Here is an 18,451-nt window from a genome sequence, read left to right on the forward strand (position 1 = left end):
GCTTGAAGTGGGACTCTTAGCACCCCACTTCACAGAGGGAACCCAGGGCTCAGGGTAGTGACTCAAGTGGTTAATTGGAGGGCTTCCTGGAGGAGGTGCTGGCATCTTTGAGTCTAATTTGGCCCCTCTGCAGATGGTGCTGCAGCATCTCAGGCACCTTCCAGTCTGTTATGGGCTGCTTTTCCCCCATAAAATTCGTATGTTGGGCTGGGCGCGGTGGCTCACGCCTGTAATCCCAGCACTTTGGGAGGCCTAGGCAGTCCAATCACCTGAGGTCAGGAGTTCAAGACCAGCCTGGCCAACATGGTGAAACCCCGACTCTACTTAAAATACAAAAATTAGCCGGGTGTGGTGGTGCGTGCCTGTAATCACAGCTACTCAGGAGGCTGAGGCAGGAGAATCACTTGAATCCAGGAGGCAGAGGTTGCAGTGAGCTGAGATCGCGCCACTGTACTTCAGCCTGGGTGACAGAGAGAGACTCCGTCTCCAAAAAAAAAAAAAAAAAAATTCGTATGTTGAAGTCCCAATCTTAGAATGTGACCTTATTTGGAAAATTCCTTATAAAAACATGTGACCTTTAAAGAGGTAATAAGTTAAAATTAAGTCATTAGGGTGGACCCCAACCCATATGAAGAGGAAATATGGACACAGACACGAAGTGGGAAGGCCCTGTGTTGACCCAGGAAGAAGGGGGGGGGCTACCCACAGACCCAGAAAACAGTCCCAGGAGAAACCAGCCCCACACATGCCTTGATTGTGGGCCTCTGGCTTCCAGAACTGGGAGAGAATAAACGTCTGTTGTTGAGGCTCAGTCCCTGGTCCTGTTGCAGCCCTAGGACACTGGGTGCATGGGGCCGTCCCTGCCCTCAGTCCTAGGATGCTGGCGCACTGGCCTGTCTCTGCCCTCAGCCCTAGGACACTGGGTGCATGGGACCATCCCTGCCCTCAGTCCTAGGATGCTGCTGCACGGGGCCACCTCTGCCCTCAGCCCTAGGACACTGGGTGCATGGGGCCGTCCCTGCCCTCAGCCCTAGGATGCTGGCGCACCGGCCTGTCTCTGCCCTCAGCCCTAGGACACTGGGTGCATGGGGCCGTCCCTGCCCTCAGTCCTAGGATGCTGGCGCACTGGCCTGTCTCTGCCCTCAGCCCTAGGACACTGGGTGCATGGGGCCTTCCCTGCCCTCAGTCCTAGGATGCTGCTGCATGGGGCCACCTCTGCCCTCAGCCCTAGGACACTGGGTGCATGGGGCCGTCCCTGCCCTCAGCCCTAGGATGCTGGCGCACCGGCCTGTCTCTGCCCTCAGCCCTAGGACACTGGGTGCATGGGGCCGTCCCTGCCCTCAGTCCTAGGATGCTGGCGCACTGGCCTGTCTCTGCCCTCAGCCCTAGGACACTGGGTGCATGGGGCCTTCCCTGCCCTCAGTCCTAGGATGCTGCTGCACGGGGCCACCTCTGCCCTCAGCCAGAGGATGCTGGTGCAGGAGGCTATTTCTGCCCACCTCAGCACCCTGCAGCAGCCCCATCGCACACCCTGGTGGCCCCAGCCCAGGTTGGGACAGGCCTGGATCTGTTCTCCTTGGATTTTCCCTGAGTTGTTTCCTAAGACGCTCGCTGCGGAATCCCCCTATGCAGGGGTGAGGCTGCCTCTTCTGGGAAGCATCAGTGGCCCTCCCCGCGGCACGTTGCCTGCCTGACCCCCTGTGTGGGGAGTGGGGCCCCGCCTCCACATCTTTGCCCCTGCCCAGGATGCCGTCCCTCCTCACTTCTGAGTGTGTCCTGTCTGCCCCTAGGGCCCCAATCCCTTTCTCTAGCTCCTGAAGCCCCCAGGAATGGCATGCGGCTCTCAACTGCTGCCTTTGCTGTCACCGTGAGCTTCCCTGACAGGCAGGGTGCAGGGGTCTCGGGATGAACTCGATGGACTGGCCCAGTGCTAGAGCCTCTGTCCTGGAGGGAGGGGTCCTTCTGGGCTCCTGCACTGTGGGCTGAGTGTCCCCCGAGGCCGGCGCCTGCTTCCGCTGGCCTCTGAGCAAAGGAGAGGTTGGTGGTGTTTTGGGTGGCAGGCAGCGTCCACCCCCTGCTGCCTCGAGACCCTGAGTGCCGAGCTCCGCAGCCTTCCCCTCCCTTGTTCTCTGACCCTTGGACTGAGCCCTGAGCTGTCTGGAATGGAAAGCTGGAGTGACTGCCTCCGGAACTAAAAGGAAGTGGGAACTTCTCTGAAAGTGAAAGTATGGGGTCCTGGTGGAGGGTAGGGCTGTGGGTGGGGCCGGGTGGGCCTGGCAGGCGCTGACCATGGCTGGGAAGTCCCAGCTGTTGGTCACTCGCTCAGGCTGCTCTAGAGGCCCCATGGCCAGGGCCCGGCTCTGAGGGCCCCACGGGCCAGCTTCTCAGGGGGCCGTGTTCTTCCTGGGCCAAGGCTGCGTGCTCAGCAGGTATGTTCTGGGCAGGTGGAGCAGGAGGGCATGGGGTGCTGTGGGCGGGCTTGAGGACCATTCCGGCTCTGCGTGTGGCCTTCCAGGCCAAGGGCCTCACTCAGAGCCCAGGCTGACCAGGCCAGAGGGCCAGCGCAAATCACAGTGGACACACACACACCCGATACACAGGCAGACACACCCAGGCAGAAAGCACAGATAGACAGACACAGAAGACACCAAGATGGGCATGCAGGCACAGACACAGACTCAGAAGCACTGGCAGACCCTCTGGGGACACTCCAGGGCAGAGTCACACACATACAGGGAGACACTCTCAGGCCAACACACAGATGTGCAAAACCAACGCCCAGAAAAGTGTGTATATGCCCGTGCGCTCAAGCTCAGGCGTCAGATTCACTTTCCTGGTTTCCCCGGGAAAGTGCCGAGTACTAGCCATGGCTGGGGGCTGAGTCAGGCTCACTCCCTGCCTTGGGGGTCTCCTGGTCTCCAGGCTCTGTAACTGTCCCTCCGTCATGGCAGGTGTGCCCAGGGCTGGGATCAGGCCCACGGCAGGAGGTGCCGAACATGGTATGGGCTCAGCTGGTCCGGGAAGGCTTCTTGGGGGAGGAGCCATTTCTGCTGAGCCTTCAATGAGTTGACAACTGAAGAAGGAGGGGCTGAGGTCATTGTAGGCAGAGAGGATGGCCTGTGCAAAGGTGTGGAGGAGAGGTGGGTACTTCTGAGTGATCAGAGTGAGGGAATGAGTTGGGACTGAAGCCAGAGGGGTCATTAGGAGAGGCCTTGAACGCCAAGCTAAGGATGGAGCTGTGCTTCTTCCGAGGGCAGCGGCGGCTCAGGGGGCTTATGCTTTGTTGCTACTGTGAAGGGAAGTCTTTTAAGTGTCTCTTTCTAATAGGCTTTGCTAGGGTATAGGAAAGGTGTTGCTTGTATTTACATAATCAATGCACAAAACTTACTAAACCCTTTTATTAGCTCCAATAATTTTCAGCCTCAGATTTTCTAAGCCAACAATCATATCACCTATGAATAATGACAGTTTAATCTGCTCCTTCCCAGTGTTTACATCTCTTATTTATTTTTCTTTCTTTATTGCCTTAACTAGTTCTTCCAGCCAAATGTTGAGGAGTAAGAATGGTGAGAACAAACATCCTTGTCGTTTTCCTTATTTGCAGGGGCTGGAAGGAAAAGGAAAGCTTGCAAGGAAAGCTTTCAAAGGAGGTTTATAGGGCCGGGCATGGTGGCTCACTCCTGTAATCCCAGCACTTCGGGAGGCTGAGGCAGGAGGATTATTTGAGGCCAGAAGTTTGAGACCAGCCTGGGCACACATAATGAGACCCCTGTCTCTACAAAAAATACAAAAATTAGCCAGGCACGGTGTTGCGCACCTGTAGTCCCAGCTACTTGGGACGCTGAGGTGGGAGGACTGCTTGAGTCCAGGAGTTTGAGGCTGTGGTGAGCTATGATCGCATCCCTGCACTCTAGCAGTGGGTGAAGTGACACAGCGAGACCTCGTCTCTAAAAACAATAAACAAAGGAGGTTGACGTTTTGGCAAGATTCTTTTTTTTTTTTTTTTTGCAATTGTAAGATTCAGTAGAGTGAAAACAGAGCTCCTATACAAAGGGAGGGGACCCAAAGAAGGTAGCTGTTGCCAGCTCAAATGCCTGGGTTTATATCCCGATCATTGTCCCTCCCACTGTGCTCTCAGCGATAGATGATTGGCTATTTGTTTACCTCCTGTTTTTGCCTAATTAGCATTTTTGTGAGCTCTCTTTACTACCTGATTGGTCGGGTGTGAGCTAAGTTGCAAGCCCCATGTTTAAAGATGGATGCAGTCACCTTCCCAGCTAGGTTTAGGCATTCTCAGTCGGACTAGGAAATCCAGCTAGTTCTGTCTCAGTCCCCCCTCTCAACAGGAAAACCCAAGTGCTGTTGGGGAGGTTGGCCAACGACCGTCTAAGTGCTAGGCAAGATTCTTATGACTGATCCGAGGAGGCAGCATTGAGGGGGCCTGGGAAGGAGAGCAGCTCAGAGGCTGTGATCAGGTGAAGGTGGATGGCAGGTGGGGAAGTGAGAGGGGACAAGCCCCGCACAGGGCTTCGGCCCAGGGCACAGTACAGGCAGTCACCTGCAGAGGCTCCTTTGGAGCGTTGAGGAGTGGAGCGATGGCCCAGTCCCAGCGTAGTTGGGGAGGCTGGGGAGTGGGTGAGCACTGCAGAGTGATTGGGAGGATGAGGAGCAGCTGCGGGAGGGAAGGTCTAGGGGAAAGCGGGGAGTAGAAGCTGAGGCTGGGTGTAGGGAGGGTGGGGAAGTTCGGACTTGACTTCTCGGACACGGCTAGGGTGGTCCAGGGTGGGAGCTCTCAGTGACTGCGTCTCTGGGTGGTTTCTTGCCCCTGCTGCTGGCCCCACAAAGGGTGTATTAGCCTGACCTGGGGAGAGTGGGACCTGGGGCTCAGGCCAGGCGTCAGTCTCCAGGGCCTTGCAATCAGGGAGCGGCAGCATAGGAGCCAGGGCCCCCTGGACTCTCCGGGCACTGGGGACAGAGAGACGCAGAGAGAAAAGAGAGCCAGAGAGAGTCCATGGGGGTGTGGGGAGGCAGGCACAGGGACAGGCCAGGCGAGAGCCTTGGGAGGTGGAGGGGGGAGTTGAGAGGGGCCTTCAGGTCTCAGCCCCGCAGGTGCCAGCATGGCAGCAGGCAGGCCAGCCGGGGGTGGCAGGGCGACCCTGATACCGATGTTCCCCCTGCTTCCAGGCTGTGCTCAGGGGTGACGGGGGTAGATGGACAGAGGCTGCCAGCCCAGTGCAGGAGGGCCACATCATCACAGGGACAGTGCCGAGTACCCACTGAGCAGATAGATGGTGACCGCCGGTGGTGCAAGGCATCTGAACCCCGAGGTCCTGAAACCCAAGTCAGGTTTGGAGAACAAACAGGGGCCAGGAAAGGGAATGGCCGGAGGGGAAGCTGGAGGCTGGGCGTGCAGCCGGGAGGACAGAGAAGAAGCTGGGTGGGGTGCAGGTTGTCCGTGAACCCCAGGGGAAGCTGGTGAGGTGTCATCAGCGGGAGGTGGGGGTGGAGGAAGGAGGTTCCAGGATGGATGCCTGGCTGTGGGGCTCGGGCAGGAGGGAACCACGGAAGGGCTTAAAGCAGGGGAGTGACCTGGCTGGACTTTTGCTTTGGGAAGGTCGAGAATAGCTTGGGAAGCTGTTGGGAGCTGCAGGGTCGAAGGTGGCATGGCTGGAGGCTGAGAGGCCATCTGGGGACCTCACTGGCCCTTCAGCGAAGTTCTGGTTTGGGACAAAAGCAGGCTGAGTGACCCCCAAGCCTCTGCCTATGTAACCTCCTAAGAGATTCACCGCGCAGTTGCCCCTCCTTACCCGGCCTTCGTCTGGGCTTCCTGGGAGAGGACCTCCACATCTGACCCCACGCTGGGACCTGCTGACACCTTGGGTCTCTCCGCCGGGAGGGGGGCTTCTGGGCGGCAGTTCTGACTCCCTGGAGGTGGAGACATGGCAGGTCCCGCCTCTGCTCCCAGCTCCAAGCAGGCTCCCCAGCCTGAGGTGCGCGGCCAGGGGCAGACTCTGTCCCTCTGTGAGCCTCAGGTTCCTCATCTGTGAAATGGGCAAATGACACCCCCTAACTTTGTTGTCACAGTAGCTGATCTGTGTCAGGCATCGAGCTGGGCACACAGTAGGTGCTTACTAAGTGTGAGTTCTCCCAAACAAGAAGGCGGGGCCTGGCTTGTCCTTCCCCACATCCCGGCCTCCGTCCTCTTGACGGGTGGATGCAGCATGTGCCGAACTGTTCTCTTCACAACACCCCTGCCCTGCTGGGCGACAGCCCCCATGCCAAGCATGAAGGGGCACCAGGGAGAGAGAGGCGAGTGGAGGCTGGGACAGATGGCGCCCTGAAGTGTGGGTCGAGTCCGAATCAGGCAGGGTCCCTGAACCCTGGTGCTGGGGGAAGTCGCCGACCTGTGGCCAGGGCGGGGCTGATAAGTTCCATCAATCACTTGACTGTCTCTCCTTCCTCGGGCCTCCATCCGGCTGCTTAGCCGCCTCTGGGAACCTCAAGGAAGGTAGGTAGGCTGCAGCTGGGCCCAGCAGGCACCTTGCTGGAGGGCGAGGGTGGGTGGGGGTCTGGGCCCTGCCCACCTTGGTGTCATTCCACCCCAGCAAACTGGGGCCTGGGGAGTCACACTTCCTGCCCGATGTCACCCAAGGGTTGGGTGGTGGGTCAGGCGGGTGCTTTGGTCCTGGCACCTGGGTGGGGGGCCCTGGGGCTGGGCTAGGGGCAGGTCCAGCCCTTCTTTGGCCCCAGTTTCTCCCAGAGGAAAGTGAGGCTTTGCCGGCCTAATGCCCTCCCCCACCCATGGCCCAGCTTGTGCAATGGGGTGGGTGGGAGGCCCCTCCTCTCTCCCAACCTAAAGCCAGGAAAGCAAACACAGCTCCTAACGCTGGAAGGGGTTGTGGGTGGAGCCTGGCAGGCCAGGGTGCCGAGGGCCCTGGGGGAGCAGGAGCAGCCGCAGCTCAGCCACCCGCATGTCCCTGGGACACCCCCTCTGTTCCCTGTGTTGGGGAGGGGCCAGAGCACGCTATGGTGGAGAGGGAGAGGAGTGGGGGGAGGAGGAGAGGCAATGGGTGGGAAACAGCATTGAGAACCCCCCCAGTCTCTGGTTAAATATAGACCCGAGGCTCCTCCTTCTGCCGCCCCTGTGGCTGCATGGCCATGATAAGCCGCAGGGTGGCCTTGGCCACTGCCCTCAGGCCCCACACCTCCTCGGCGGGCTCTGTGACACCCAGGGAAGGGGTGGGCTCCCATGGGGGTCCCTGCCCTCCCCATTGAGCCAAAGTAGTCAGGCCTTTTGGGCTGAAGGCGGGTGAGCTGAGGGACCTGGAGGGCAGTGAAGGAGCTGGTGGGGGCTGGGGGGAGGGTTTTAGGCCTCAGGACCTAACATCTGGGAAGGCCTAGATGTGGCTGCTGGTCCTGCCCTCGGGTGTTGTGAGCTGTGGTCTGGACTGGGCCCCAGAATCTGCATGTCAGTGCCCTCCTCCAATTCTAATGGGAGGGTCTGGCCTGGCAGAGGCCAAGTGACGGTGGGCACCTGCGGAGACCCTTTTTGGGGGATGGTCTCAGGAAAGGCTCCTGATGGAAGCAGCTGTCTATATCTCCGTGCCCAGCTGCGGCCTGGCACACTGAGGGCTCTCGCCAAGAGAGTGGCCTGGTGATGCTTCCTTTTGACAGCCTGAGGGCTGCCTCCTCTGGAGAGCCTTCCTTGACCAAGCCCCTGGGTGTGGCCAGGCCCCACAGGGCCACAACAGGTTTCTGCATCTGCTCCTATGGCCACTCCTTCTTGCCCCCAGCTCTCCTGCTGCCAAGATGCCATCACCACAGACAGACACTCCTGGGCTGGAGCTGCAGAGTCCCAAGGAGGCTGAGGAGCCACAGACTCCAGCTCACGGCTCCCGGCGAACAAGCAGCAGGAAAGAGCCCAATGCCCACCGCAAGGATGGCACAAGGCTGGGCCTGGGCTCCCTGAGGCAGGCCTTCTCCCGGGCCAGCCAGCGGGCTTTGACCCAGGTCTCCAAGGAGGATACGGGCCTGTTCCGGCGAAGCTCCTGCTCCCTGTTCCGGTCCTTCCGGCAAGCCCTGGATGAGGGCCCAGCTACCGGCCATTCCCAGGCCACTCCTGAGGTGCCCTCGGGGGTCATGAATGGTGTCAGCCAGCAGGCATCCACTGGGGCAGCGTCTGAGGAACTGAAACCCGAGGCAGGTAAGGGCCTCAGAAACAACACTAAGCATGAAAGGAAATGGGCCAGAGGTCAGGGCAGCTCAGCTGAGGCTTCCGGAAAGGCTGTCCTCCCTAGCTCCCCAAACCCTGCCCCCAAACATGTGCAATTATTTATTTATTTGAGACAGGGTCTCCACTCTGTCACCCAGGCTGGCATGCAGTGGTGCAATCACAGCTCACTGCGACCTTGGCCTCCTGGGCTCAAGCGATCCTCCACCTCAACTTTCTGAGTAGCTGGGACTACAGGTGTAAGCCACTGCACCCGGCTAATTTTTTTTTTTTTTTGAGACTGACTCTCACTCTATCACCCAGGCTGGAGTGCAGTGACGCAATCTTGGCTCACTGCAACCTCCACCTCCCAGGTTCAAGTGATTCTTCTGCCTCAGGCCCCCAAGTCACTAGGACTACAGGTGCGTGCCAACACACCTGGTTAATTTTTTTTTTGCATTTTTAGTAAGACGGGGTTTCACCATATTGGCCAGCCTGGTCTTGAGCTCCTGACCTCGTGATCCGCCCCCTCAGCCTCCCAAAGTGCTGGGATTACAGGCGTGAGCCACTGTGCCTGGCCTAATTTTTTAAATTTGTTTTTATTTTTTTGTAGAGATATGGTCTTGCTATGTTGCCCAGGCTGGTCTCAAACTCCTGAGCTCACCCAATCCTCCTGCCTTGGCTTCCTGAAGTGCTGGGATTACAGGCGTGAGCCACCATGCCCAGCTGGACAATTGCACTTTAAATTCTTGCAGCATCTCTGCAATGGGAGCCCCCCCATTGGGCAGATAAGAAAAGTGAGGCTCAGAGAGGTGGAGTGACTTGCCTCAAGTCTCACAGCGTGGAGAATGGGACCTGAACCCAGATATGCATGGCCCTAGATCCCCACCTCTCCATGGCCTTTCACAGCCTGGCTCCTGGTCAAACTAGGGCCATGCACACAGCTGATCACAGGGTTGCAGAGGGTGCAAGGCTCGCAGAGGTACCAGGAGGGGAGGTCAGGGGGATTGCCCAGAGGAGGATACACTGGGGTGGGAAGAGGGGGACATGGAGGTGGAGAGCTCTTGTCGGATGGAGGTTGGCGGAGAGTGGGGAGCAGCAGGAATGTAAAGCTGGACATGGGCAGGACACGCCCTGCCTGAGCTCCGTCCGACCCTATTAGACCTGCAATCAGGGCTGAGCATGAGGCTATCAGGTCCGGCTCAGCCAGGAGTGGAAGGTGGGTGTGGGATCCAGGCGGAAGGTAGGGGTTGACCCAAATTGCTCTGTTCAGCCAGGCTTGGGGCCCCAGGTTCTGCCTCTTCAAAGGTGACTCTAAGGGAGGGCTCCTGGCAGCTGGGGCCTGTTGTTCCTGGAGCAGGCCTTCAGCTGTGCTGGGGCATCTGGCAGAGGCCAGACAATCCAGCCCCGATGGATTGAGCCGTGGCCTGCAGGTCTTCGTCCAGGTTGGGGTCTTGGGGCGGTCCCTCTCACCGCCCTTCTCGCCTGCCTGTGCAGAAGGCAAATCCGTGGCCGACCTCATTACTGAACGGCAACTGCTGGCGGCCTTCGAACAGCTTCTGCGCCTGGAGACGCTGCTGGTGGCCGAGAAGGCCTCGCGCACCTTTGAGCAGGACCCTACGGCCTTCGCGCGGCGCGCTATGGACGTGTGCCTGCATTACGACGGGCTGGCAGCCGAGATCGGCGCCATCGTGCGCGAGACGCTGGACAGCGACGGTGTGGACGCGGCCGCGCTGGCCGAGCTGGCCCGCGTGGTGAGCGCGGAGGAGGCGGCCCACCCTTCTCCCCCCGACGACGGCGACTTCCTGCGCACGCCGCGCCGCTGGCGCCAGCACTGGGAGGAGGCGGTGCGGCGAAGCGCTCAGGAGCGCGTGCGGCGGCCGGGCGCCGGGTGGGCCTTCGGGGAGGCGGAGGGCGCGTCGGGTTTGGCCCAGCTTCTGGCCGAGCTGGGCGGCTTGGTTCGCCGCGACCTGCAGAAGGTGCGGCAGGAGGTGCAGCCCGCGTATGCGGCGGCCGGCTTCCCAGCGTGGGAGGTCTATCTGCGTGCCTTCCACAGCGCCGTGGCCCAGCGCCTCCAGGAGCTCGCGCGCGACGCCCGCGGCTGCGAGCAGCTCTATATCCTGCTGGACTGGGCCGCCAACGTCTACGGCAGGTGAGTCTCGGCCAGGGCGCCAAGTGGCGAGGACAGCTGCCGCTTTCCCCCGCAGGCCTTGGGGAGCCGGCTTTGAGGAGCACCGGACCTTTCTTCTCTGTTCCCTCCCTGGGAGAGGGCTGAGAGCTGAGGGCTTCGACATGCTTTCCTCGGCGGGTTAGGCCGTGGGGCGCTCCCGCCCCAGGTTTTCTAGGGGTCACCCATACACAGTTCCAGAATTTGAAAAGTTTCCGCGGGGAGGTTCCCATGGGAGTAGGGCCTGTGCTGGTTCCACCAGGTGCCTTTGGGCGCATCAGAAAAGGGCACATCTTGGCCAGGCGCCATGGCTCACGCCTGTAATCCCAGCATTTTGGGAGGCTGAGGCGGCCGATCACCTGAGGTCAGGAGTTCGAAATCAGCCTGGCCAACACGGTGAAACCCCGTCTCTACAAAAATACAAAAATTAGCCGGGCATGGTGGCACGCACCTGTAATCTCAGCTATTCCGGAGGCTGAGGTAGGAGAATCGCTTGAACCCGGGAGGCGGAGGTTGCAGTGAGCCGAGGTCGCGCTATTGCACTCCAGCATGGGCGACAGAGCAAGACTCTGTCTCAAAAAAAAAAAAAAAAAAAAAAAAAAAAAAAAAGAAAGAAAGAAAAGAAAAAAAGAAAAGGGCACCCCGCTAGGCCAGACGGGCATCTGGGTTCAGGGTACAGCCTGCGGGGAGCGGCCACCTCCCGCTCTGTGCCTGGGATGAGGATGGATTGCCTTCCCCGCGGAGCGGTTCCCAGCCCCACCGGCAGGAGCGCCCACGGAGGTGGGGGAGGTTGCCTGAAGTCCCGCACTCCTTAAATTGCTCCTTAAATTGTGTGGGGTCAGACCTGTGTCCGCCCTGCTGTGGGCCTCCCTGCTGTGGGTTGGAGGGTGGCCGATTCCTGAGCTGTGTTTGAGGAGAGGGCGGAGTGCCATCTGGGTAGCCGTCCTTCAGCGTTCTGCAGGAAGGCAGGAACCCAGCTGTCAGAGGCTTCCGGGGAGGGGGTGTGGCATGGCAGCCTAGAGGCGTGTGTGTGTGTGTGTGTGTGTGTGTGTGTGTGTGTGTACAGATGCCCAGGTTCGGGATTGGCGTTAGACTTTGAGCCTGGCCAGAAGAGGGGCAGCGGCTGCCGCATCAGAGCCGCGCCCGCCCCCAGCCCCCTGCCCTGTCTTCCAGTCCTGATTTCCTGGGCGCCCCGGGGCTGGCGCTGCCCGCCGAGCCGCTGCCTCCGCTCCTGGCGCCGGACGTGTGGGCCCGACTGGAGAGCGACTACACCAGCTTCCTGGAGGTCAGGCCGGGCGGGTCAGGCTGGGCGGGCCAGGCTGGAGGGGGCGGGCCCTGGGGGGATGTGCGGCGCCCAGGCTATCGGCGGCCAGAGCTGGCTCTGGTTCACCCTGTGGCCCCCGGCGCGGGCTTGTGACCCGACAGGGCGGCCCTCATCCGGGACGGCGCGGGACGGGGTCTGGGAGGGTCTCACCACGGCCCATCCCTTCTTCCCCCAGGCCAAGATCGCAAGCTGCTTCGACAGCATCTTGCAGCTGGAGCAGAGTCACTGGGCGGCCGCCGAGGTCCCCGAGGTGCTGCAGGGCCTCTACCAGGCGCCGCTGTCCATGGACGTCCATATGGTGCGGCCCAGGAGCAGGGGCTGAGAAGGGGCGTCTGTTCAAGCCTCACGCACACGGTGGCGATATCCAGAACGAATTCCTATCCTGTCCCAACCAACCCTTCCGTTAGATGGGAGCCTGAGGCCCCACGTGGGGGGAAATCGGGGACCCCCGGCGCGCCGACAGGCAGGGAGGCTGCTGGATGGGAGTTTGCGGGAGTTGACTCTCCGGTTGGGCGGCTGAAAGCTGGAGGGGCCAAGACTGACAGGCACAGCGGGGCGAGCTGGAGGCGCAGCGGGGGCTACCAGGGGACCCGCGGCCTCAGGTCGGGGGCTGGGAGGCACGCTCAGTGCGGGGCTTCGCTCGCAGCTCGTGGCCGAGCACGTGAAGGCGGCCGGCGCCATCTCCGCGGAGCTGGAGGCCACCACCCTGCGAATCTGCACGCGGGCGCTCGGCCTCTTCGTGCCCAGGTGCGGACGCATCCTCAGTAGGGGAGCGACCTGGCCGGGTGTGCTCTGCAGGTGGGAGGGAGGAGTCTGCGTAGGGACCTGATTGGGAGGGTGGACCCAGGGTCATCGCGCAGCTAGGGAGGGTCCCCAAAGGCTCTGTGTATCCCGCCCCAGGTTTGAAAAGGCTTTTCTGGCATCGGAGGCGGTGAGCGAGCCGCACCTGGGCGCCTACATCAACGCCTGCGAGGAGCTCAGGTAGGGCTCGCCCGCTCCTGTGCAGGCGCGGCGTGGCCAGCAGGGGGCGCGCGAGCGCCGGGAACCTGGATGGAGGGGAGTGCGCGCGCGTGGAGGGGGCAGAGGTGAGGAGTGTGTGTGTGTGTTTGTGTCTGTGTGTTGGTGGATCTGAGGGGTGTGTGTGCGTGTGTGTGTAGCAGAGTTGGGGTGTGTGTGTGCGTGTGTGATGGAGCTGAGGGTGTGTGCCTGTGTGTGCATGCGTGGAGAGCTGAGGCTGTGTGTGTGCGTGTTTGGCAGAGCTGAGGGCTGTGTGTGTGTGTGTGTGTGTGTTGGAGCTAAGAGGTGTTTATGCATGTGCGTGTAGGGGTGGAGCTGAGTGGTGTGTGTGTCAGAGCCTAGATGCGTGTGTCTTGTGTGTGTGTGTGTGTGTGTGTGTGTCCATCTGAGCAGGGGCCCTGTGGGAGTGTGGATGGCTCTTCAAGGCTGAGCAGAGGCCAAGGGGTTCCAGCTCCCTGCCTGCTGCCCTGGGTTCCATTTTCCCCTCCCTTCATCCCAGGCAGCATTTCTTCCATCTTGGGACACCTCCTTCTCTGGGAAGCCTCCCTCAGCCTGCACCCTGGGCTTTGCTGGGGTGAGGTCTGGGTCTCTGTGTCCCCAGAAGGCAGACGCCCTCCCTGTGGGCTGGCAGTGGCTGTTGGCCTTCCGTGCCCTCAGCTCCAGGCCAGGCCTCAGCAGATGCGGCAGCGCCAGAGGCACAGACTGAGCCTCCCCATCTGGGTTCATCCTTTTTTAAAAGTGTGTAAATTTTAGTGTCCCGAAGTACTTCTCATTTGTCTGACTTCAAAGAACAGCTGTGCCACCTGCTGGCTGTGTGCTCTGGGACAAGCCACCTCCCCTCTGTGGCTCTTTTGCCACCTGTCAAATAGGATCAGAGCACCTGCTCCCTGGGGTGGTGTGGGAACTCTATGCCTCAGGGGACTCAGTTCCCATTGGCTCTTTGTGAGCACTTGTCAGTGCCAGGCACTTTGTGGGTGCCTTCCCTGCCTGACACGTCTCATCCCAAGCGCAGTATACCCACGCACACGTGCAGAGCACAGGCCTGGAAAGGAGGTGCCACTTGCCCGTGGCCACGCAGCCAGGAAGTGGTGGAGCTGGGACTTGAACTAGGCCTGCCTAAATCCAAAGCATGACCATCAGGCACTGCTTCTCCAACACTCTCGTCCTTAATCTGTGCCAGGCTTGTCCTTGGTGCTGGGACCCTGGGGTTTCAGCTCCAGGGAGCATTCTCTGCCCCTTGGTAGGCAGCCTCTGGCCAAACCCTTGATGGAACTCCAGCCTGCTCTACTGTGTCCCTGGCTGCGGGGACTGCGTATAGCCTGGCCCTCAGTTTCCTCAACAGTGAAATAGGGACATTGTCACCTTCAGGGGGCAGTTATGAGGCTCAGGGTAGGGTATGTTCCAGGCATGGCTATGCCGCACTGTTTATCACCAAGAGGGATGGAAGGTCTGTCCCAGAGCTGCCAGAGGGGAACGGGTCAGCCACCCCTGACCCACCCCTCTGTGACTGGCTCCCTGGGCTTCTGTGCTGTCCCCCACTTGACTCTGCTTGCAGACAGCTACAATGGGGAGCCCCACGGGCTGCCCTTCACATTGTAGTCTAAGTGAGTGGAGCTGTGTGCCCGGCTCTATTCCCCAGCCTGGTCTCCCTTGCCCACCTCATCGCTGGTCCTGGCCCCTCCCCAGGACCAGTCTTCTCTCCAGGTTCCCAGGAACCCAAGAGGAGCTGGAGAAGCCCCTGGTGACGGCCACCTGCAGCTTCCAGAAGCACCTGCTTCAGGGCTTGCAGCGTGAGTTGCAGGTGACTGTGATAGGCCCTCTCTCCCTACTTCCCATGCCCAGCAGGTACCCCCTATTTCCTAGAGCCTGGGGGCCCAGGTCACAGCATTCATTTATTCCAGGGTGAGCTCATGGGTGTGTGTGTAGGGTAGTGGGCAGGGGACCCAGGTGAGGTCCCAGCTGAGCAGGGGCGGCTGGGAGACGCCTGCCTTCTCACTTCAGTCTCCAGCTCTTAGTGGTCACCCCGGAAGCCTGGGATGGTGGGTCCACGGATCCAGGCCCAGGGTCCTCACCCAGTCCCTCAAGGCTTCTCCAGGGCATGCCCTGAGCAGATCTGACTGCACAGACTCAAACCCTGCCCCTAGAGCTTGGGGCCTGGGAGAGGCATTCTGGGAAAGGGCTCGTGACATAACCTGTGGCTAGGAGAGGGAATGGCACCCCAAACCCAGGAGGGAAGGGGTCAGGAGTGGCACACTGGGCTTCGAGGGAGGGGTTACGTTGCGGGCGTAGTGCACATTTGCAGACTCCCAGCCCCTCTGTCCCCAGCCGCTCTTCAGGGTTGTGTGCACCAGGGACTGGCTGACGCAGGACTGGCTGCATCCCCTCATGGACAAGGTGGTGACCTTCGCCGGTCATCTCCAGCGTGTGGCCCGGCCGCGGGCACAGGTACCACAAGGGGGAGGGCCCCGGCAGGGCTGTGCCCAGGATTGGGGCTGTTGACCCTGACCCTGACCCTGACCCTGGGCCGCCCAGGAGACTCTGCAGGAGGTGCACCGGTTCGTGGTCCGCGAGTACCTGGCGCGGGCGCTGAGGCCACGGGAGCGGTTCCGGGGCATGGAGCGCATGCATGGCTCCCAGAAGATGAGCCTGGATGCCCAGGCCATCAGCGACACCTTCCAGGGCCTGGTAGGGGCGGCATGACTGCCCTTTGGTGCTCATCTCTGTGTGGGGAGTGGTGACAGTGACTAGGGCCTTAGCGCCGGGAGGGCTTTTGGCGGGAGTGGTTCTCCCCACTCTGGATCAGGTGGAACAGGGACTGGGGCGCCTGTGGGGCTGGGGGGTGGAGGGAACCAGCTGGGAAGGCGGCACTTTGCATACATTTGCATACAGTTTGCAGGGGCGCGGGGAAGGGGCGAGGGTCACAGCCCCATCTCACGGTCAGGGCCTTTGGGAGGTGTCCCCCACCTCAGGCCAGAGCCCTCAGAGTGGAGGCACCAGCGCCCCTGCACACCCCTCGTCTGCCCCCTAGCAGCGCTTTCAGGCTGGCCTCAGTTTTCCTGTCCAAGCAGGATGGGATCGGAGGGGAGATGAAGGCTGTGTAGCCCATGAGCCCTCAGTGCCCAGGCACGCTCCCGTTCTGTTTTGGGGGAGGCAGTCCCGGCACCGAGCCAGAGTGACTACAGGAGGGCTGACGCTGCGGGAGGGCTGACCTTGCACTGACCTCGCGCTCTTGCAGGAGTTGGAGCAGGGGTGGGGAGAGGGCTCTTGGGGCAGGTGGTGGCTCTGTCTCGCAGGGTTCCGAGGCCACATGGTTGGACCAAGCCATCCAGTGCGTGGCTGAGATCCTGGGCGAGACCTACAAAGACGACATCCAGCGGCACCTGGAGACTCTCATCCGGAGCTACCCCGACATCAGGTGTGTACCCCACCTGCTTCCACTAGCTTCCTACCAGAGATTCAGGGCCAAGGGGGCTGGTATTGGAGCAACCCCAGCCCAGACCTGACTGCCCAGGGGCCTGAAGACCAGAGGCAGGAGGTAGGCCTTGGACCCTCAGACCCTCAAGGCTGGAGGGGGAATGGAGAGAGCCCCTTCTCCTAATCTGCTCTTGGCCATCCTCCATCAGCCCCACCGGGGGTGGACACACCTCCAGTCCTGGAATCTGAGGGGGAGGCGGACCCCCCACCCCTGGGGAGAAAGCCCTCTCTGAAAGCCAGGGGATTCTGAGACCTGGTCAGGAGGAAGGAGGTTTTGATCCCGGGTTGTGCTGGGGGGTCGGTGAGTCATCCAAGCCTTTGGAAATCCCAGCTGGAATCTCTCCAAGTCCATTCTTTTGGAGATTCTGGGATGTGGAGCTCACAGAAAGCCCCTGGTTCATCCCCTTCCCCAGGCCACCCTGCCATGGGGTGGGGAAGGATTCCCCATCCCCAGCAGGCCTGTCTTCCAGGCTGTGGCTCAGAGAGAGTGGCCCTTACATCACCCTGGGAGTTCCCCTCCAACTACTCCCCAACCCTGTCCACCCACAGCTGCATCACCCCCTCCCTCCCTCTCCACCACCTGTCCCCGGGTCTCCCTCTCTCCCTCTCCACCCTGTCCCCTTGTCTCCCTCCCTCCCTCCCTCTCCACCCTGCCCCCATGTCTCCCTCCCTCCCTTCCTCTCCACCCTGCCCCCATGTCTCCCTCCCTCCCTCCCTCTCCACCCTGTCCCTGTGTCTCCCTCTCTCTCCAGCCTGTCCCTGGGTCTCCCTCCCTCTCCACCCTGTCCCTGGGTCTCCCTCTCTCTCCAGCCTGGGTCTCCCTCCCTCCCTCTCCACCCGGTCCCCAGGTCTCCCTCCACGCCTTTGCGTGGGCTCTTTCCCACTCTGCACACCCCTCTCCTGTGCCCCTTCAAGCCCAGCTATGGTGTCCCCCAGGCCCACGCTCTGCCCCCTCCCCCAGCACAGCTCTTCCTGGCCTCAGTCAATCTGACCTCCCTGACCATCCTGGAATGCAGAGTGACTCATACTAACTCCCAAGCCCATGGGTTCGCCTCATCCTGGGGCTGGGGGTGTTGCGGAGGTGTAGATCTGCAGTGAGTGCCCGCATGTCTCTGCAGGCGGGACCACATACTGGCCATTCTGGCACTGCGCCGACTGGGCCGCCGGCGGAACCAGCATCTCTTGCAGCACACCCAAGACCTGCTGAGAGCTGCGGCTGGGGTGGCGGGTGCGGAGGCCCCTCGGGGCCGCGTGCTCTTCGAGGAGATCAAGGTGCCCAGTGCCATGGCTGTGCTGATCACCTGCGTCTAGTTCTCTCTGGCTCGAGGGGGGGCCGGCCGCTGGCAGGGAGCTGTGGTCAGTGGGGGTCAGCCAGGAGCCCAGGGAGTCACTCTGGGCCCTGCCCCCAACTCTGACACTGCAGTTAGGGAATTTTTGTCGTCAGCAGCCAAGCGCAGCTGTCAGGCCAGAAGGAGCAGCCGTGCAGGAGGCATTTCAGGCATCGTCGAGGGGAGTGTTTTGGGGCCGCAGAGCTCTCAATGCTGCCTGTCAGGGGGGGCCTCCCGCCCGACTGTCCAGCTTCACCCTCCAGTCTGAAAGTGAAGAGCAGAGTATTTATTTAAAAAATAAATGTGAATTAAAATGGTGCCTCCCTAAGGAGTGAGCAGGGGATGGGAGGCCTGGGTCCCGGTGTGCTGAAGGGCCAGGCCGGAGGCTGTCTGGTGACACTATTTGGTGGGTGGCCCTCTCATGCCTGTGGAAGCCACGGGAAGACTGAGGCAGGTCCAGAGCAGGGAAGGCCCATGCCTGTGGCTGCCCCCACCACGGCCCGGATCCACTGGCCTTGTGCCTGGTCAGCCTTGTCCCAGCCAAAGCAGACTCGGGGCTTCCTGGGGACAAAAAGAGGATAAGGCTGGTTCTGCAGCTTGAAGAATTTGGGTTAGATGTAGGAGGGACTTCTCAGCAGTGGAAGTTGTCAAGTTACTGCAGGGGGTGTGTCACCCATGGATTGTGTGTCCGGGGGCGACCCTGAGGTGTCAGCAATGGAGGCAAGCGTAAGGAGACTGCTCCAGCGTGCACCTGCATCCCCGCTTCTCTCTGCAAAGCTGCCGCTGAAACTTGGCGGCAGCCTGCGGGCTGGGGTGCTGGGAAACCTATTTGCATTGGCAGCCGGGCTGGCTGGGGAGGCTGAAAGTTGAGATGGGGAGATTTCCAGAGAGCAGCTGAGGCAGGTGGTGACAGGTGCCCCTCCCAGCCCTCC

At 61.0% G+C, this 18,451-nt stretch overlaps 1 protein-coding gene across 7 annotated transcripts; it reads left to right on the forward strand.

Annotated features, from left to right (window-relative positions):
* The first annotated feature begins 1,959 nt into the window (after nucleotides 1-1,959).
* EXOC3L4 (exocyst complex component 3 like 4) lies at nucleotides 1,960-17,867 on the forward strand. 7 transcript variants are annotated; one of them, XM_001134728.7, is made up of 14 exons: nucleotides 2,253-2,429; nucleotides 5,185-6,508; nucleotides 7,794-8,203; nucleotides 9,707-10,361; nucleotides 11,550-11,661; nucleotides 11,876-11,998; nucleotides 12,347-12,447; nucleotides 12,601-12,681; nucleotides 14,404-14,518; nucleotides 15,043-15,162; nucleotides 15,250-15,402; nucleotides 16,011-16,132; nucleotides 17,310-17,463; nucleotides 17,639-17,867. In XM_001134728.7, exons 3-14 carry the CDS (start codon nucleotides 7,810-7,812, stop codon nucleotides 17,852-17,854), a joined length of 2,346 nt encoding a protein of 781 aa, XP_001134728.3. In that variant the 5' UTR covers nucleotides 2,253-2,429; nucleotides 5,185-6,508; nucleotides 7,794-7,809; the 3' UTR covers nucleotides 17,855-17,867. The 7 variants fall into 7 exon arrangements, with proteins under 7 accessions (XP_024204719.1, XP_001134728.3, XP_024204717.1 ...); XM_024348951.3 differs by lacking the exons at nucleotides 2,253-2,429; nucleotides 5,185-6,508 and adding an exon at nucleotides 1,960-2,225; XM_024348949.3 differs by lacking the exon at nucleotides 5,185-6,508.
* Nucleotides 17,868-18,451: the final 584 nt, after the last annotated feature.

This window comes from Pan troglodytes, chromosome 15 (genome assembly GCF_028858775.2).
Source record: "Pan troglodytes isolate AG18354 chromosome 15, NHGRI_mPanTro3-v2.0_pri, whole genome shotgun sequence".
Lineage (NCBI taxonomy): Eukaryota > Metazoa > Chordata > Mammalia > Primates > Hominidae > Pan > Pan troglodytes.